Source organism: Sinocyclocheilus grahami, unplaced genomic scaffold (genome assembly GCF_001515645.1).
Source record: "Sinocyclocheilus grahami isolate Dianchi unplaced genomic scaffold, SAMN03320097.WGS_v1.1 scaffold317.1, whole genome shotgun sequence".
Lineage (NCBI taxonomy): Eukaryota > Metazoa > Chordata > Actinopteri > Cypriniformes > Cyprinidae > Sinocyclocheilus > Sinocyclocheilus grahami.
Genome location: NW_015505496.1, coordinates 334,995 through 355,474, shown reverse-complemented (window position 1 = coordinate 355,474; position 20,480 = coordinate 334,995). Strand labels below are relative to the sequence as shown.

Here is a 20,480-nt window from a genome sequence, read left to right as displayed (position 1 = left end):
AAAAAAAAACAGCGTTTCAGGCGGTCGCACACCGGACGAGAAGCGCAGCGTTGCGACACGTTTTTAACATTCGAATACATTATTTTCTATGAACTAAATATCTCCCTTTGGAGTGAACTTTGGGATTTGTAACTTTTTAGATCTTTTTTTATGCCCAAACATACACACTACACACTGACTAAAATTAAAAAAGTGAAAAAGCATAATAGGACCCCTTTAAGAGACTGATTGGTTCAGGAAGAGCAGGCAGAATCAGACACATAGCTACTTGGCTATGTATTGGCACAAGTCACCCTGCTATTTGTGGAAATGCTGCAGTCACGAACTCTGGTTATTTGAGCTAGACAGCACAGGGCCCTGTTACCTGCCCATACCTACCACTAGACACACAAAAAAACACTCCCTACAGCCTCTGAACTACAGTCTGAAACATTCAATGAAGACGTTTCTTGCAACAACTGCTGACAACCTTCCTATGAGTCTGCTTTCACTGAAAAGCAGGAATATAAACATAATACTAATTATAGACTGTCACAACATAAAAAAGACATACATGCATTCGTCCTGACAGTGTTCCTCCTGGACTGAGTTAGCAATGGCCATCAACGACATAGTGTTCTCTTGTGCTTCTTATCATACTGTATACTGTTTCTGAATATCTGACAACAGTAATGATGTAGAAAAAAAATAAAACAGAAATTGTAGAATTTGATCGTCAACAAAAGCTAATTTTTCATGTGGATGTCTGTAGAATAAATTTACATGGCACCTCAGCGTTAAAACTCATGCATTCAGATGCAGATTTAGTAGAGAAGCAAGTTCTGTGATCCTACGAACTCGGGAACGTGCTGCTCACGTGCTCAGTCACATGGTTGTAAATAAAATGTCATTCTGCTGTAAATAAAATGTCATATGCTCAGAATAATGAGAATAAATTCAGATTTAATAATATCCTATTATTTGATTATTAAATCTCCAGTATAAAAATCTGAAAATAGACACTATAGTTAAAATGGTTTTCGGTCTTGCATTTATCTCTCAAAATGATGGATGTCATTAAAAATGTGGAGATTAGCAGAAATAACTTATTGCAACCTCATATTTATGTAAGGTAAACATAACGCTGCTAGGTTTATATTTTTATGCATATAGTTGTATATAATACATATTTTAAAATTATATTGCATGCCTGTTGCTGCCATAATATTGACCCATTTTAAATGTTTACATGCTGTTCTTGTTCTTCTTTTAGTTCTTAACAGCTCCCACTCGCTGTGGTGGAGCAGTTATGAAATATTGTCCTTGTAAATACTATCCAGAATTTCAGTAATAAATATGCATGCAAATTACAGCAAAGTGCAACAGTTACCATACTGTGTTTGGCAATGGTCAAAAGGGATTTAAAGGTGAATTTTGAATCGATTTCTTCTTGTAAAGTTAGAGATGTAAATTCAGATATTACCACACAACTTTGGTTTTTGTCAAAAAACAGTAGGTATTTCGGCCGGGGATTTTTATGTGGATGGTGGGAGAAAAAAAGACATTCTGGATTCAGACAGCAATAAAAAAAAAAAAAAATCACAGACTAATCCCTGTAAATTTTGAAAATAGTTTATTGTGGTGGAGCAGTTATGAAATATTGTCCTTGTAAATACTATCCAGAATTTCAGTAATAAATATGCATGCAAATTACAGCAAAGTGCAACAGTTACCATACTGTGTTTGGCAATGGTCAAAAGGGATTTAAAGGTGAATTTTGAATCGATTTCTTCTTGTAAAGTTAGAGATGTAGATTCAGATATTACCACACAACTTTGGTTTTTGTCAAAAAACAGTAGGTATTTCGGCCGGGGATTTTTATGTGGATGGTGGGAGAAAAAAAGACATTCTGGATTCAGACGGCAATAAAAAAAAAATAAAAATCACAGACTAATCCCTGTAAATTTTGAAAATAGTTTACGTCCCCATGAGAAAAAGTTACCGTCCAAATCGGGCTCATGAAAACGTATTGCTTGGTAATAATCTACTCATTTTAACAGCAGATCTTTGCATTGTGTTAATGCCATCTAATGTGACTTGACAGCAACTTAGCATTTTTATATAATATGCTTGTCACTGGTCTTTTACTCACCCAGCTAGGAAAGGCAGACCAGGTTGGTACTCGCTGACAAAGGTCACGCAGTATTCGAATGACAATCACACATGACTGGAGTCCATTAGCCCTAGCCTTCAGTGCAGTGAAGTAAAGATTAGTTAATGCACAAGAGCTAAAACATACAGTCATACATGGCGGAGTTCAGAAAGAGGTGCAACACTACTGTTCACAATGGAAGCTTATAATTGGTTTAAAAATAGCTGGGTCAATTGGCTTTCTTAAGCTGCCATTTCCAGCAGTATTTTACCTCACCATTAGTACAAGAGTTCAAAAGTTTGCAAGATTCACTTGGAATGGCTCCCTGGTAATCTTGTAAACCCTGACCTCAGTTGTCAGATACTTCACAAACATATACTTTCATTTTTTACAAAAGATCAGTTTGCAAGAGTAGTTGCATAGGAACTGAAGCAGTCAAGGAAATCTGCTTTACTTTGCCTGTGTATTTGCAGAGATGGCAACAACACAGTAAACTAATCAGATATTCCTTTCCTCTCAATCCCTATCCTCAAGAAAAAAAAAAATTAACAAAATAAAGGAGAAAAAAAAAAAAAGAAACACTCAACATGAAAGCTCTTATTGATGACACTTTATGCAAAGGTATTCTGCAGCCTTATGGAATTATTTTACATGCTATGTATTTAAACTAAAACTTATGAATAAATCACATGTATGCAAGGATGCTTAATTTTTTATGATCAGATTAGCTCATATATACAAAAACAGAATGCAAAAAAAAATTAGTACCATCATCTCCAAATTATATATTGCATCCTTGTATCACTTTTTCCTCCCAAACATCAACTTTGAGGTTTAAAATTTAAAAACAAAAAGACTAAACAACTTAAATGAACAAATAAAAAGGAATACATCTCATAAGGCTACAAGAAGAAAGTAAAATGATGTTCCAAACCTGGAACCACTTAGCGTGGCGTAGGGCAGCCAGAGCGTCAAGGCATATTTGCCTGTCCAAGACGTCCGCTGGGTCTTTCACCATACTCGAGGTTACATCTAAAAATGGATCGAATTGTCAAATGGAGGTGAGGAACGGGTGTTTGACCAGGTCAGAGAGACTGCCAAGAACACATTGCCACACATACCAGTCTTTTCCCAATCACTGCTCTCTTTCAAAATGTATATGCATCTCACATTTCGCCCCATATGCAGAATCTTTCAGATCTTAACAGCTACACTTGCCATTTGGTGCACTTCTATTTAGTCTGTGGTGTGGTGCCGAGAGAAATGGGATAGGGACGAATGAGTCCGGAGTTAAAAATAAAGGCCTTTGTCCGGGATACAAGACAAAAAAATAAAAATACGGAGAATATGGCATAGTGATGTAGGATTTCATAATTGAAGTTGGAAATTTTTGGTACTCTGCATATAGTGAGCATGACACTTCATGTAATTTCTAATTTGTCTTGATGAAGACTATCAGTTACGGCCTGTCGCATTAATGCTCAGCAATCCACCATTTGAAATTGCTTGGAATATGACAATATACGATTTTCCAGTGCTAAAAGCCAGCAGACTAGTCATACTATCACAATCCAGATATATCCATCATATCACAGGTATTCAAACACATTAGTTCAGAAAACTTTTAAACTGTGCCATTTTGCCAATTGCGTATGATCTTGTTGTCTTGCAGTAAAAAAAAAAACCTTTAGAATAAATTAATGATTTGTATTTTTCAAAACTAATAAAATCCAGAAAAGGTAGTTCTAGTTTTCTAGTATTTGCTATGTTGGATATGTGGAATGTTATGACACAAATCTAATTTTAATATATTTCCAAAGTGTACAATTCCTGCTGAACCAGCTGACTTCGCATTTGAGGATAAAAGTATTTTCTTTCGCTTAGGGCAAAAACAAATTGTGGATTCCAGTGTCTACATAAGTGAAGTCTGAGATAATAAATGTAATAAATACTTTGAGGATTTCTTTGAAACACAAAGTAGTCAATGTACTGATCCAGAAACATTGCAAAGATAATGATGGGCTGCAAATGGTACCAGATGTATAAATCATGATGATGCAAAACATTGATATCAAGGGAGATGTGCAATGTTTACAGTTGAATGAGTATTTGTAGTGACCCACTACAGTTGCATGGCAATGGTAGGTGTGGCAAAGTGTTTGAAGGTATTCAGGAGGGGGACCTTGGTCAAAAATCCTTCCGGAGCTGGTAGACGTAGCCTCAGATGGGAGACAATTTGCTGAAAATGCAAGGAGGCTTTGGGCTGGACTTGAAAAGCTTTGGACACATGAAGGCAGCAATGCGTGCTGGCAAGAAAATATGAAGCTCCCAGCAAGAGGATTAGGACATCACTGCATGCATACCTGTCATGATCAGTTTGGAGAACCCCCATATCTCAATGTATACTGAAGGCTGTAAACCCCAGGTCCAACCAAGATTCCTCTATCAAAGCCTTCCTCCCAAAAGCTGACCGATACTCCCCTAAGGAGCCAAACACGAATGGTGGCATGGCCGTAAAGCCTGTATTTAAGATTCCACCATTTCAGTGGCTTCTTACCAACTAAAACTCTTCGTTGTAAAGATATAAAAAGACAAACGGGTTATTGATATGATTACACTATTATTTGGGGAAATGTGGCTTTTTGTTGCTTAATGCATTTTTACAACTGAAGAAATTAAAAGTAGCATTGTTTGGATGCCAAATTTCACCATCTGTCAATCTCTATTCGACTGCTTCTCTCAGGGGAGCACTTTCATTTTGGAGCAGGGGACCTCAGAATGGTGAACCTTCTCACCAACAGACAAATATAAGATTTGTTTCCTGTGGGGACATGGTAGGCATTCCAACTACTCCTAAGGTGTCAGACCCAACTCAACCATTTCTCATCAGGAATTAAGTTTAAGTTTGTTTGGGTTTTTTGCACAGAATAATACATAATACCCCTGACCAACTCCATAACCCCCTGGGAAAGAATACAATTATTTGGTTCTGCATAGGACACAATCCCCTTGAACACAGGAAACAAAAATGAATCTTACCCGGGACTAACTAGACTTACACAATGCAAAACACTTATCATGCTTGTTTTAGGGAGAGCTTCAAGAGCACTGGAGAAGTGTTACAAAGAGAAGACCCGGAGCACCACTGCTGCCATCGGAGATAGTTGGATAAAACCTGGTAGTGTTGAACTCGGCCCTTTTACAGTGTGAACACATTACAGACTTAATACAAAATAATTTCAGTGTAAATGAAGATAGAAAGAGGCACTTTACCTCAGTGGTGTAACTTTCAAAAGGAAAACGGTGTAGGTCAATTCTCATATACGGCCAAGCTCAAGCACATACCAGGTTTAATTTGTTCCACTTTCATATTTTCCCAAAATAAATGCTCTCAAGTCAAAAAGGTAAAAACAATTCTGATATCATTAACTTCTAGCACCATCTCCACAGTGACAACAGATGGGCTCTTTAGGTTGTCAAAATCAGCATGAAATATTAATCTGATAGGTAGTCGGTTAATGTGAGCAATTCTTTTCCAACCTCCATCCTGGGTGTTTTCCTCTCGGATGACAGGCGAGGTGAGGGTGATGGTCACCTGCATCTTGGGCTCAGCGGAGGAGGTAAGGATAATGGCAGCCTCTTGGATGGAGCCTTTTACCTCATATTTCTCCGTAGTTACCATCTGACAAACACACGGGTTAGAACAGATGGGCTCTTTAGGTTGTCAAAATCAGCATGAAATATTAATAGGTAGTCGGTTAATGTGAGCAATTCTTTTCCAACCTCCATCCTGGGTGTTTTCCTCTCGGATGACAGGCGAGGTGAGGGTGATGGTCACCTGCATCTTGGGCTCAGCGGAGGAGGTAAGGATAATGGCAGCCTCTTGGATGGAGCCTTTTACCTCATATTTCTCCGTAGTTACCATCTGACAAACACACGGGTTAGCAGAAAAAGTTACAACCATCTACTTGAGATCCAGCAAATCCTGACCCACAGTAAGAAACGGTGCAGTTATTCTACACCCATAAAAGCAGTGGCGTCCAATCCTGTTCCTACTAGTTCCAGGGCTACTGTCTTGGAGAGTTTAGCTCCAACCTGCCCCAACACACCCGTCTGAAAGTTTACAACCATCCTGAAGACATTGACCAGCTGGTTCAGGTGTGTTTTATTAGAGTTGGATCTAAACTCTGCAGGACAGCAGTCCTCCCAGAGCAGGGTTGGACATCACTGCTGAAAAAGGCATTTTAAAAATATTATAAGTAAAATTTAAAAGGAAAATCTGTGTGATGATCTAATATTATTGCAGTTTGCACTGCATTGAGCCAGTACCGTAAGCTGTTTGGGAAGATGTTCCACAATGCTCGTTAGCAGATTCTTGGTTGGTTTCTCAGAACAAAGGAGGACCAGGTTGACATTTTGGTCTCCTCGCAGAAGCAGCCCTTTGGCAAGAACGCCTACACGCATCACTCCTTTCAGCACTCTGCAATGTACAAGACATCATGAATTGCTTGGCCCTTTTCTTTCTCTCTGCTTTGAGAAACATTAGTACACTCTTCTCCCACCTGTCTTTGGGAGGCTCTTTCTTTTCTTTGTCCTCTTCTTTGCCCTTCGCACTTGCATCTTGGTCTGTGAGGATGTCAGAGACGAGCTTAAGTGCTCGCTCAGTGATTGATACAATCTTCTGGATGGCCTGGAGCTCATCCTCAGAAGGGTAAATAGCTGCATGTTTGGTCATCACATAACGATCATCTGAGGAATCAGGGCGACGTGGAGGCTGCAACAAAAACTAGATGTTATGAAACAGTTGTGATAAACTATTCAGGAGTTGATATGGAAGTGAGAACTGACAATTCTCAATACAAATTCTAATAAATCACAGAAAAAAACACTGATATTCCAGTAAACTCACATATTTTTGGAAACGTATGCAATTTTGCCTTTTTTTTTTGCAAAGCAACCAACCGTACTGTTGTACAACACAATCAAAATTCATTTAAGTAATGACTTGGCAATCTCCTACAAGCCTTTACTAATAACTCAAAATAAATCAAATCAGTGTAGACCTTCATAGTCAATTCTTTCCAAAAACATACCGTATCTAATTTACTTGCAGCCAACTAGTCGACCAAGTCTCTCATGCTCACCAAGGATGCTTTTATTTGATAAAAAATATAGTAAAAGCTGCAATGTTGTGAAATATTAAAAAAGGAAAGAAAGAACTTTTCTATTTTAATATATTCTAAAAACAAATCCTGTAATGGCAAAGCAGCTATTAATGTAATTCCTGTCATTTTCAGCAGGCATTATTCCAGTTTTCGGTGTCACAAAAATATGCTGATTTTGTGCTCAAAAAAAATTCTTCTTATTATCAATGTTCAAAACTGCTGTGCTGTTAAATATTATTTTGGAAACCAAATTGTGATTTCTAGAAGGAATAGAAAATGAATTTCTCTACTTTCACTATTGATCAATGTAATGCACCCTTATTTTTCAACAAATTTCTTACTGGTTTCAAACGTTTTAAATGGTTGTGTACCTCAAACACAAATCACATATTTTGGCAAATTCAACCGTGTTTTCACAGCAGTAGTTCTCAGGACTCACCACTGGTCCTTGTGGTTGAGGAATGGGCATCCCAGGCCTCACTCCAAGCAGACCAGGAGGTCCAGGTGGACCCTGTGGATAACCTCCATCAGGCATTCTGTGCCTTTCATCCCAGTGGTGCTGCTCTTCCTCCATACGTCGCCAATACATGTCCTCTTCATAGCGCCTGAAAACAATCACAATATATAGGACCTCAAAATACTCATGTGTAGATAATGATACACTGGTGGAGAAAAAGCATCACACCTCATCTCCATCCTCCAGCGCTCCTCTTCTTCACGTCTTCTCCAATACTCTTCCTTTTGCATCTGCTTCCTCATCTTTTCCTCTTGGATCTTCCTGGCTCGGATGCTAGGCTTCACTTCAACCTGGAGATCTGGGTTCACCTTTTTCTACAATGGCAGAAAATACAATCAGCTACACTGACATAACAGCACAACGATTTAGATTCTTCTGCATTCATCATAAAAGAACCACCGTGAACAACAATCACCTACTAACCTTATACTGCAGTCGATGTCTCCTTCCTTTCAAATGCATTTCTTTGGCATTCGGGTCATTGAAACTGCATTCACACAGTTTGCAGTGGAATCGGATAACCTTTCCTTCATCATTCCTTACCTGAAACGCATTTTATTGTTTGCACTTAGCTACACCGCTTGAAAATGACTGCAGGCATTTATTTTTTCTTACTGTATAAAGTCTTCTCATACCTCTTCAACATAGTCGTGTCCGACGGGCTGAACATCACTCTGCAGGGCTGCAAGTGCTGACTGAGGTGACAGAGGTTCAGACAATTCATTCTTTGGGTCCGCTGGTGGTGCAGAGATAGTGGACTGTGCCGCTTTAGCAGCCTCCATCTTGGCGTCATCATTTTTAACAGCAGTGGTTTGTAACTTGTTTCCACCTGTTTTGTTCATGCATGAAAACCATTATTGTACTGTGTTAATTATTATATTATATATTAAAACTAATTTAAAAAAAGGAAAAATCTAAAATAAATAAAAACGTTCAACAGGATCGGTCCAAGAGCAAATAACAATGATTCAGAAAGACATACCAACAAAGTTGATCTTGGGTGTGTTGACCTTCTTGACAGAGGTGCTGTTGGGCACTGGGATCTTGCCCTGTAAAGCTGAAGCTGCCATGTTGTTGACCATGCTGCCAGATTTTAAGCTGTTGATGCTGGAGCTGGCAGTTTTATTGGGAGCAGCTGTACTGGAGGTGGAGGACTGGGAAACGACACTGGGCTCTGTGGATGGTATCGGCTTTCCTAGTTTGGTATGCAATTTCACAACCTATAGAAAAAGAATGCAATTAGATGCTAGGCACATTTAAAATGAACATCCTACCCACTGCTATGAACATCACATTTTTGATATGGAAGTGAGAACTGACAATTCTCAATACAAATTCTAATAAATCACAGAAAAAAACACTGATATTCCAGTAAACTCACATATTTTTGGAAACGTATGTAATTTTGCCTTTTTTTTTTGCAAAGCAACCAACCGTACTGTTGTACAACACAATCAAAATTAATTTAAGTAATGACTTGGCAATCTCCTACAAGCCTTTACTAATAACTCAAAATAAATCAAATCAGTGTAGATCTTCATAGTCAATTCTTTCCAAAAACATACCATTAAGCCAAGATTAGAGCTAATCAAGGATTTGTTGATCTGGGTTTTATTTTAAGACGAGTTGTGTTGCACAACTTAATTTTATACACAGATTAACAAATCAGGGATTAGAACTCTAACCTGCGATTAAAACCTCCATCTACGATAAATTTTCTCCGCCATGATGGATTTCGCCATTGCAATTAAACCGGAACAATGCTAATATTCATAATTTTTCTTTGCTTACTACCAAACTCTCTTTCTGACATAAAAAGTTGCTCATGTCAAAAAAGGAAATAAACTTGTAAAATATCTGCCGTCTTAATAAACTGCTATCGTTATTCAAAGCTCACTTCATCATCACCGCTGCCGTTAAATGCTATACAGTATATTTTTCTGTTTTCTTTGTCGTACACCGAGATGAGTGACGGATTCATATCCCGGACTCGATAGCAGACGCGAGTTTACTACGGCCTGCCAAGACCCTCACAATCTGCTGGCTCAATGCGCTTAAATCTTCCTTTTTATTTGTAATAAGCACCTGAGACCTCACAACACACCCTCTATTGTTTTCTTTGTTTAATCAGTCACATAATTGTAACTGTAGGTGCACTTTATTTCATTTAAACCTCCTCACCTGTAAATTTAAAATTAATCCCTAATTGAGATTCAAATCCGAGTTTAAAGTTATGGAGCAACAAGATTAAAGTTAATCTATTTTAAATATAAATTAAATCCAGAATCAAGATGATGGTCTAAATGTAATCCTGCTTATATTTAAACAAGGTTTAAAGTTTGGTGCAACGGAATTATTAGATAAACCTTGATTTAATCTAGATTAAAGCTTAATCCTTGTTGGTGCAACCCACTCTTTGACTTGTTACAAGCATACTCGATTATGTAATGGCCAGTTGTAATGCTGTGGCATCCATACCCCTTCAAACAACTTTCTGCTGCATATTGTAACATACAGTCCCTAAGAGGCCCTCTCTACAACGAAGAGCCAGAATCATACGCATTCAAAAATAGTGCTGCTGAAAGCAGATTATTATGTGCCGAGATCAGAGAGTGGGTCATGTACCTTCTGGTGTTTGGCTCCTCTGATGTGTGCGGCATAGGCATCGGCTCCAGTACAGGAGACGTCACAGAGCTCACAGCGTAGCTGATTCTGTGTGCCGCGGGTGGAGCTCCCACCTCCACTGCTGCTACTGCTGCTCTGTGACAGTTTCAGTGCGGCTTCCTTCTTTTTGTGCTTTTGACCCTCCAGATGCTCCTTATAGGTCTGTAATAAAAGATAAGATATGTGCAACAAGTCATGCAAGTTCACCTGACCATTTGTTATGAGTATCAGGTAAACACTAGCGTATGGGCCATCAGTTTCACATGATACACAAACAGCAATAAATACATTCAAATAAAATACCTGGGGTCCAGCACAGCTGATCTTGCAGACATCACAGTAGTGTATCTGTGGTGGTTTAGGGGGTAGTTTAGGTTTGAGTGTTTTGTTCTGCAAGGGAGTTTTCTTGGTAAAAGTGCTGCCAGTCCATGCGGCAGTGGCTGCTGCGGCAACGGCCGCCTGTTTCTGCTGCTGTTGTTGTTGCTGCTGATAGTAGGAGGAGGCAGCCGAATACACTGCAGCTTCATAGCCAGAGTATGACGTTCCTGAATATACAGAGATGAGCAATCATTGGCCACAGTACAGATGGAGAATGACAGGACTGTACTGTAAATATTTAAGCCTGTAGCTCAATTGGTAGAGCATGACACTAGCAATGCCAAGCTCAATGGTTTGGTTCAGTATTATTACTAGAAAAAACATTTCACTTGCCTTCTGTCCAATTCTGCTCAAGCACACTACTCAACTACCTTTAAACGAGAGCTTAGTGTCTCTGGGGCTCAGTGTGCATTTCACAATATCACATCAGCGTTTTGAGAATTCAACTGAGAAAATCTGTAGATGTTGTTCTTACCAGAGTATGTGACTGCATTGGTGCTGTAGGTGGGACTCTGAGAGTATGACGGGACTACAGAGGCAGCCGCCGCAGCAGCGACCGGCTGTACAGCAGAGGACACTGGGTAAATGGAGAAGGTTGAGGTGGCAGGTCTGGGGGTGGCTGGCTTTATGGCTGTAACCTGACGCGTTTGTTGGGTCTGGGTGTACGGAGTGGCACCTTGGCTGTATCCAGTTTTAGGTGCTAATGGGAGGAGTAAAACAAAGTTGTACAGAACAATACAGATCATTTAAAGGGTGACCTGAAGAGGATTACCGATTTAATTTGGTGCCCTCAAATTGCATTTCTTCAAAATACTGGAATAGGGAAAAAGGGAGAAATCTATTCTGATTTTATTTTAAATTAAAAAAAATGTTAAATACATTTCATACAAATAAATTAAATCAAATGTTAACTAAGGCCTTTCACATTTGGTAAAAAAGAAAAGAAAAAGCAATACTAGAGAATTTTATGGAAATGTACATGCACTGATCATTTATTGCAGAATATTTCTTCCCATTTAAATGGCAAGATGTGTCAAGCATACCTGTCTGATAGTAGGATTCGGCCACCGTGGGTTGTGGCTGGGCTGCTGCAGCGGCCACAGCAGGTGTTGCCACAGGTTGCTGGTAGTATTGTTTACTGTCATACGCTACAGCTGGAGCTGTGGACCGCACATATGAATAGGAGTCCTGCAACAGTAAACAGAGGGTTTGTGTCTTTTCTTAAACATTGGACATGGATCTGACTCTCTTAAAATTGAGAATGCAAAAGCACAGAAAGATATACCTATACACAAAATCTTGAGGTCAGTAAGATTGTTTTTGAAAAAGTCTTTAATGCAAAAATACATTAAAATAGTAACATTTTAAAATGTACTTTATTCCTGTAATCGCAAAGTTGAATTTTCAGCAGCCATTACTCCAGTGTCACATGATCTTTCAGAAATCATTTTAATATTATGATTTGGTGCTGCTCAAGAAACATTTATTATCAATGTTGAAAACAGTTGTGCTATTTAATATTTTTGTGGAAACTGTGACCATTATTTTTTATTTTTTTTTGGAACATTATACATGTTATTTTGATCAGCTTAATGAATCCTTGCTGACTAAAAGTAATAATAAAAAAAATGTATAAAATAAAAAATATCATGCTGACTCCCAAGCTTTTGAACAGTAGTGTATGAGAATGACTCAAGGCGATGTAAATGGCAAGTTCGCTCCATTCTTTTACCTGGTAGTTTTGTGAGGTAACAGGAGGTGGTGGTGGGGGTACCTCCGGCTGTCTCTGTGCATACCCGTAATCCGTGGCAGCGTGAGCTGGCTGGTATCCTCCATAAGCGCCAGCAGTAGCTGCTGCTGCTACGGCGACTGGCGCAGGCCTAGCAACAGCAACCGTGGCGGCTGTAGGGGCGTAGGCTGCAGCCACCGTGTGTGCCGCCACAGGTGCCTGATGCACAGTATAGCTGGCCACTGTAGAGGGGTGGGTGTATGCTACCCCAGCGGCCGGCTGCTGACTGCAGAAGAGAGGACGAGAGGCTTAGATGACAACACTGACAGTTACCCTTGCTCATTTAAAAAAAAAAAAAACACACACACACACACACAGGACCCACACAAAGGCAAATAGCCTAGGTTAGCAAAAATTGTGAAATAACATACAAATTCTAATCTAAAACCTAAAAAGAAAAAAAGGTGCCATCATGTATCATCACAAACAATACTGCTAAATTGCTAATTTTTATACGCTGAGAAAATTTCTGGTGTAAAGAGAGGACGAGAGGCTTAGATGACAACACTGACAGTTACCCTTGCTCATTTAAAAAAAAAAAACACACACACACACACACACACACACACACAGGACCCACACAAAGGCAAATAGCCTAGGTTAGCAAAAATTGTGAAATAACATACAAATTCTAATCTAAAACCTAAAAAGAAAAAAAGGTGCCATCATGTATCATCACAAAAAAATACTGCTAAATTGCTCATTTTTATACGCTGAGAAAATTTCTGGTGTACTTTGACTAAACTGAAAGAGAGGACAATTCTGTAGATGATGTATTGAACAGTAATGACCTTCAATGTAATTTAAAGATGTTCATGTTAACATCTAACTCACGCCATAACAGATTATCTTGGAGATAAAATCATAATGATCTTCCCTGATTGCTGGACTTAATGCACCAAATCCATTGGCTTGACAGGGAAGATACATGTAGAGGAAGAAAATCTAATCAGTTATGGATTAAATGATTTAGTACAGCGTTTTCTTGATAAGAGGCAGACAAAACGTCATCGTCCATTGGTTTGAAAGCATCACAATTATCTTGAGCTGCAACCAACCAACACAAACCACACCAATGGCATCTATCTCACATCCATCTAAAAGGTGCACTTTCAGAAACTGGGCCAACATCTGTCTAGCGGAGATAAATTAATCAACAACTTCAGTCTACTACTACTATCCAGCCATGTAAATGCTTCCAAACGGTCAAGCCATCAATCTCAATGTAATGCTGACAACCTGTCAGGAATAGCAAAACTAAACTGATGGAAAACTGCTCAGAAATATGATCCAGTTCAGAAGAAACGTCACATCACGTCCATTTTGACCAATAGAGGCGCGTTCTTTCACTCCACCGCACATAAAGCCAAAACACCTAAATAGGAACATTAGGATTCATTTAAAATCAACTTAATAACTGAAGAACGTCAACCTAGACCACAAAAACCCTTTAACAAGCGGATCATTCATTAGTGACATTCAAGAAGTCCTTGAAGGCGTCCGTGAAGAAAGACATCGCCCTTCCCCACACATACAATTTGTCAATTATTCCTCTAAAATTTAAATCTGTGATATTAAACGAACGAACGTGTCAAAATGACTTTTTAAACAGTGTTGGGCGACCATGTACAATCGGGGTTTTTTGCGTTTCGTCTTAAAACACTTGTAAAAGGAGCTCGTTGAGCTGGACGCGCATGCGCAGAGCCGCTCTGACAGCTGCAGTCTGCTCGCTTTACTCTGGCCGCACTGGCTACATTCACAGTTTATCCAAACACCTCAATACCACAAGGAGTTCACAACAGTGTTACTATCTAAAAAAAACGTGTCGTGTTGCAGATAAAAACCGATAAACCCAAAAAGATAAGCGTCGCGTCTGTTTACGAGGCAACCCGGTCTGATATTAACGTAAACCGTATTAAACCTAGGCCTAGTTACACACCAAACCACGCCGGATGTTTATATAAATAGAAATTGATTCAAACTGTATAGCTTTATAATAACCTCTTATTTGTAGTTTATCCAATGATTTAAATTTTTTCGTAAGCTGCCCTCCCAAAACACTAATAAAAACTCCCTATATCTCTCCCTAGCAAAATACAATAAAATACACAGATAGATTAACACAACGCATTACTCACTGTGTGTGTGTGTATATATATATATATATATATATATATATATATATATATATTTAACATAGCATGTAATAATGCATCATTTCCATTCCAGCCGTTCATCTCAAGATTTAAAGCATAGCCAATCGCCTCCCTCCCCTACCCCCACCCGGACTCAGCAACAAAGGCAGAGGGGCCAAATCCCACCATTACTGTACCATCACCATAACCGCAGTTCCCATTAAACATCTCGGCCCTTACCTGTACTGGGCCGCAGCAGCACCATGGGTAAATCCAAAGTAGTTGCCGGTGGCCATTTTGACATCTTCACCTAGCCGGCTGGGCACTGAAAAAAAAAACAGATTCATGAAGGTAAGCGACTGTGTGCAGTGGCAACCATGATGAAGAGCCGTATCATGCGGAGGACGAAATAAACCCAAACGATCCCCACACACCCACAACATGGTCTTCATCACATCCTCTCTCGATTAAATCGCGTCTGCTGTCTCAGTGTGCTTTTAAAACCCCAATTTTACTCACCATAGGTGAAGGAAACTACTGGACATATGGGAATCATTGGTTTCCTATTCTCTTACGAACTCTGACTCGTAACCCTGCCTTTTTACACGAGAAGGTCGTTCCAGGAAATAGCGCTTACCGCACATGCGCGTTTGAACGTTGCGAGAGATGGGAAGTGTAGTTTTTCTTAAAACCATTTCAAGGTCGTTTAGTACAACTTTTAATCCAAAAACACACAATTAAGGTAGTTTTATATCGGAAGTGATATAGGACTGCCAATGTGAATATATATATATATCTTAAAAAAGGTCTTAAGCCTTATATTTGATTTAGAAATCCTGCAGATACACTTGTGAATATATTAAAACAAAGAAAAAAGACAATTCTATGATAAGTGGAAGTCAAGCTGAGAATGGCTGGCATGTGATCCAGCAAAGAAAATCATGAACTGTGCTGACTGTACTGACTGCATCTTTTCATTAAAACAAAATAAAAACAAAATAGTAGCCAGTGAAAATGTTGAGTGGCTAGTGGAAACCACTGGCCACAGTGGCTGGTGAGCAAAAAAGTTAATGTCAAGCCCTTGTTGAATAATATATATTGTGTTGTGTGTGTGTGTGTGTGTGTGTGTGTGTAGTTGTTATTTTGATTTTTGATCCCAGTGACTAGATTCTTTTGAATGTTCACTAAATATATATGTTCACTTATTTGTTTCTTATTCGTTTTCAGGCTACATTGATTTTCCATTTTATTGCTAAAAGTGGCTGAATTGAATCTTTTACTCAACCGATTCTTTAAGAATAGAGTTGATAAAAACACTGCACGAAAACTACGGAGGGCAAAAATCCGGAGGAATTTTCCACCATCATCCAACAAGTCTTTTATAATTATATCAAAAATAATTTATAATTATATAAAAAAATAATCTATATTTATATGAGTTTCATTAACGTCATTACGTTAAACAACAGGTGTGTTGTTACTGTGGTGGTTTACAATCTACGCAGTGCTGTCATTGAAGAAGAGACAACTACATTTCCCACAATGCCCTCTGACACGTTATTAGTCACATGGTTGGTTATAGACTCCTCGACTTCCCGCCGCTGAGCGTGACTGACTATAGCCCACTGCACAACCTTTAACGTAAGTCATATTCAATTCATACTAAAGCTACGAGTAAACTGTCTATTTTAGACACGCACTTGTTAAATATGTGCACAACCATGACGCACATACAAAGACAAGTCATACAAAACTGCTTATAATATGAGCTGCTGTTATTCAGGGCCTATTTTTCCACCTTAGTTTTGGGATGCAGAGGCCTCTGATCAGCCCCGCTATACACACCGGTGTTGATCTACACGAGCTAGTTTTGGTTTAACAAACCAGTTAAGCAGTTTAATGTCGTACATTCCCGTGTATAGAGGCAAATCGGTGAAGCCAAGTCTTTATTGATTTGGAAAGCCTCAGTTCTGTCTCTTGCTTGATGGATCTTTTCGACCAAAATGACAACTTTAAAAAATCTATGCAAAATTCATATCGCGTTAAGGCTTGTTCACACCGGGACTAATATCGCGCGCGATTATCGCCGACTTTTAACGCCTCGTGACTAAACAATGTGCGCCAATGTGAGTGTACACACAGACGCGCAAAACGCCAGGCGTAAAAGCGTCGTTTTTAAAAAAAACGCCTCGGGCTCGTTTTTTTGGTTTGACGCGCCGCGTTAAAAACTGGCCGACCAATGAGATTGGCGCTTTTGTTCACGTGCCTGGAGCTGCTGAAGTTACAGTAAAACACGACTTGGTGGCGCTCAAGCATACATTTATACCTAACGACGAAGAGGAAGTAAGTAGACCAAGAAGATGCATCGAGGCAAGATGAATGTAGAGCTGCTGGTCTCATTGGTGTCTGAACACAAAGGGCTTTATGACAAACGCGACAGCGACTACACAAATCTCGATAAGAGGGAGTTGTTATGGAGAGGAATTGCAGATCAAATAGGATTTATCTGCAATGTGTACCGGGGTATTTCTGTTTTTCATTAAGCGCCATCTAATGTCAGGGAGTGAGTTTGCATGTTCACTCGGCTCATCGTCAGCGAAAATCGCTTGGGTATGAACACAAAAGACGCGTCGAAAAACGCGCGCGATAATCGTCCCGGTGTGTACGAGGCTTTATGCTAACGTTAGAGAAAAAAATAAAAATAAAAAAACCATCGAAAAGTGCATGTTAGGGCTAGGAAATATGTGTAGCAGGTTTTTACAAGATTTCATGTAGTAGCCAATAGGTCTTCTAAGTAAACGAGTGGTTCTAATAAAAATTCTGGGAATCTCACAATTGGGTCCTAGGAAATTAATAAAATCTTAAAATAACCCCCCACTGCGTCTGTCCTCATATGTTTTTCCCCACCCATAAGAATATGGGTTCATATTTGTTAGTAAGTAAACTATTACTATCGATAACCTTTTAAAAAATGTAGAGTCATTGAAATTATCCGTTTGTTCTGGGGAATCATTTAAGTGTGTTTTTGCCTAGAAACAACATTGTGTGACTCTCTTATGCATTGATGACACATGTAGCTAATGTAGAGAATATGGCATTTGTTATTTAGATGATTCTTCTATTATTATTATTATTATTAAAGAATCTACATTTTTGTAGTATTTATGTATTTAACATATACATTGTTTCAAAAAACTAGAAGACCGTTTCATTAAATTCTGTATCAGTTTAGCAGTTAGTATATAGCATAGGTTTTCACATTAAAGGCTCTTGGTAAATAGAGATTGAGCAGGGGCCCCCTGTTAAACTGGGCATACCTGGAAAAATATATGAATATAAGTTCCATAAGTGGTCTTGAGGGGGCAGTGTTGAATCATATTTCCCATTAAATTGTACTTGTTTGCATTCAACAGGATGCCTAAGTCTAAAGAAGTGCTGTCTTCCACTTCTGGCAGTGATTCAGACAGTGATACAGAAAAAAAGGTATGAATATTGATTTATACATGAATGCAACAAAATTCATTGCCTTTGCAATTGGAAAACTGTTTATGCTTCTTGACTTTCATTTAACTTGAAATTAGCAGTGGCTACTATAATTAGGGATTTTATTTTTTAAAGTACTTATTTCATCCTAAAATATGCTGCAGGCCTGAAAGGTCATGTGTTTGTTTTTCTCTCCTTCTACCAAAGGCCAAAAGAAAGAAGGCAAGTGCTCCTGAGAAGCCTGCTAAAAAACAGAAAAGTGGAGAGACCTCCAAACCGAGTGGCTCTGCTAAGAGTGACCGAAACAATGATGATAACTTGTTTCAGGTTAAGTTTTTCAACACGTACCGCCCTATCAGGGTTTATTAATGACCAAATGACTGTAAATTATCCCATATATAACTGCTTATGAAATAAATAAATGCATGGACATGTAATATTGATTTAACATTAAATAATCTTACTTGTAGATTAGCTTCTACTAGGAGCAATATTGCATTAAAATAAGCATGCTGACAACAGGATGAACATCAATTTATATATTATTATTATTATCGATCTGTAATGCAACTTTTCCCATGGATTAGTTTGCTTGCATTTATCTGTAACATGTCTCTTATCGAGTTATTGTTACTCTGGTTTAAGGGCAAAACCCTATGAAATCTGTTTTTTTCTATAGAACTCCTACAGAATACACATAAAGATTGCATAAAGAATATGCAAGGTTCTGAAGTTATCTAGCATTATAACTTGCAATTTCTGCTATGTTTTAGTGTCTTTTTTTGAGTGTTTTTTGACTATTAAAGTTTAGTATGATTGATTGTAGAGCTATTATTAACTGTCCCTGGTAGCTCATTCATGTTCTGATATGTGATAGATTGGAAAGCTGAGATACGTCAGCGTCAGAGATTTTAAAGGCAAGGTTTTGATTGACATTCGAGAGTACTGGATGGACCAAGCTGGTGAGATGAAGCCTGGAAAAAAAGGTAATTTTGGGGCCATTTATATTTTATTTATTTTTAGTGGAATATCTTTAAGTGTAGGTCAAATGTTCCTGTGTGTCTTACTTTTGCTTATTGTGCTGTAGTTGTTTTGTTCCATCAATTGTATTGAATTACCCTCAGGTATTTCACTGAATCCTGAGCAGTGGAATCAGCTGAAGGAACAAATGTCGGACATCGATGATGCAATTAGAAGATTGTAAGAGCTCTTTGTGCAGTGAATGGTTGTCTGGTTCTTTTTAGAGTTCCATTCTTTGGTACATGGGGACTTTAACAAAATCTTTCCTGTTTCAATTTGTACTTCTATGTATGCTGTTAAATTTGAAGAGACTTATTTAGTTATGTTTTTGTTAATTTCCAAATGTCTGCTGTTAATTGTTGTGTATGAATAGTAAGTCTTGACTGTGATTATTTTATTAGTGCAATAGCTGCATTGTTCTCATACTCTGCCTACATAATAAAGGCTTTTTTTGGTTTGGAGTCTGTATTTTTGATTGAGTATAAAAATATTAACCATGTTTTGATTTTTTTTTTTTTTTTAATTTTTTGGGCTCCCTATAACATAAAGTACATATTTGTTGTTGTGATCCCGACAATAAACGAAGCAATAATGGATGGCCTAAAATGAAGGCGTTTGGCACTTTATGATGCTGCTTGTGTCCAGTCCTGAGTGCTTGTGTGTAATTTGCTCGCCTTCGTGTGGGAGCAGGAATTATAATGGTCTGTACACTCCATCAAACAGACCAGACTCCGGAATAAAAACAGCCCTTTCACTTGACTGTCCAGAAGAGCCATCTTGCATCAATTGCATTTGCTATTTTCTGTAAGAGGTAACCACAGTACAAGCAAATTTATACTGTGAATAAACATTTATAAAATTAATTTACTTTTATATTGTTTATACATGTTCTTATATTAAGTATCAACTATATTTTAGAACTGGTTGACCGAACAGCATTTCTAAATTAGACATTTAGTGCAATAATGATACATAAACTCTCTCTCTCGCTATATATAAAATGGTACATAAACTATATATAGTATATTTATATAGATAGATAGATAACTATATATATATATATACACACACACACTTCAAAATGTGAATTGATTCATATTATGACTGTTCCTTAAGTATCAAATGCATCCTAAGGTTTGAACGTCAAGCTGTGCCTTAGAGAAGAATATTTCTATTTCTGTTTTACTGGTTGCACTTC

The 20,480-nt window shown here is 38.3% G+C and overlaps 2 protein-coding genes across 3 annotated transcripts in view; one reads left to right on the top strand and one right to left on the bottom strand.

Moving 5' to 3' along the window:
• The window catches only part of LOC107602019 (zinc finger RNA-binding protein-like), a 20,237-nt gene extending 4,823 nt beyond the window's left edge, over positions 1-15,414 (bottom strand). Inside the window, exons 1-17 of the mRNA XM_016294406.1 lie at positions 15,299-15,414; positions 15,020-15,104; positions 12,588-12,870; positions 11,899-12,043; positions 11,331-11,555; positions 10,781-11,022; positions 10,439-10,639; positions 8,796-9,033; positions 8,449-8,642; positions 8,237-8,356; positions 7,982-8,127; positions 7,736-7,901; positions 6,694-6,905; positions 6,461-6,611; positions 5,915-6,056; positions 3,066-3,163; positions 2,132-2,227 (exon numbers count right to left, since the gene is read on the bottom strand). Coding sequence (XP_016149892.1) covers positions 2,132-2,227; positions 3,066-3,163; positions 5,915-6,056; positions 6,461-6,611; positions 6,694-6,905; positions 7,736-7,901; positions 7,982-8,127; positions 8,237-8,356; positions 8,449-8,642; positions 8,796-9,033; positions 10,439-10,639; positions 10,781-11,022; positions 11,331-11,555; positions 11,899-12,043; positions 12,588-12,870; positions 15,020-15,104; positions 15,299-15,335 — 2,781 coding nt within the window. The 5' untranslated portion in view covers positions 15,336-15,414. The remainder of the gene's footprint in view (positions 1-2,131; positions 2,228-3,065; positions 3,164-5,914; positions 6,057-6,460; positions 6,612-6,693; positions 6,906-7,735; positions 7,902-7,981; positions 8,128-8,236; positions 8,357-8,448; positions 8,643-8,795; positions 9,034-10,438; positions 10,640-10,780; positions 11,023-11,330; positions 11,556-11,898; positions 12,044-12,587; positions 12,871-15,019; positions 15,105-15,298) is intronic.
• Positions 15,415-16,297: 883 nt separating this feature from the next.
• On the top strand, positions 16,298-20,049 carry LOC107602008 (activated RNA polymerase II transcriptional coactivator p15-like). Of its 2 annotated transcripts, none has more exons than XM_016294387.1 (5): positions 16,298-16,420; positions 18,190-18,262; positions 18,470-18,589; positions 19,140-19,248; positions 19,387-20,049. In XM_016294387.1, exons 2-5 carry the CDS (start codon positions 18,194-18,196, stop codon positions 19,464-19,466), a joined length of 378 nt encoding a protein of 125 aa, XP_016149873.1. In that variant the 5' UTR covers positions 16,298-16,420; positions 18,190-18,193; the 3' UTR covers positions 19,467-20,049. The 2 variants fall into 2 exon arrangements, with proteins under 2 accessions (XP_016149873.1, XP_016149872.1); XM_016294386.1 differs by having other exon boundaries at positions 16,300-16,420; positions 18,193-18,262.
• Positions 20,050-20,480: the final 431 nt, after the last annotated feature.

Bases quoted from the DNA above. Each gene is read 5' to 3' on its own strand.
- LOC107602008 (XM_016294387.1), top strand. From the start codon at position 18,194: ATGCCTAAGTCTAAAGAAGTGCTGTCTTCCACTTCTGGCAGTGATTCA. The intron at 18,263-18,469 runs GTATGAATATTG...CTTCTACCAAAG, and splicing joins ACAGTGATACAGAAAAAAAG to GCCAAAAGAAAGAAGGCAAG. The intron at 19,249-19,386 runs GTAATTTTGGGG...AATTACCCTCAG, and splicing joins GATGAAGCCTGGAAAAAAAG to GTATTTCACTGAATCCTGAG.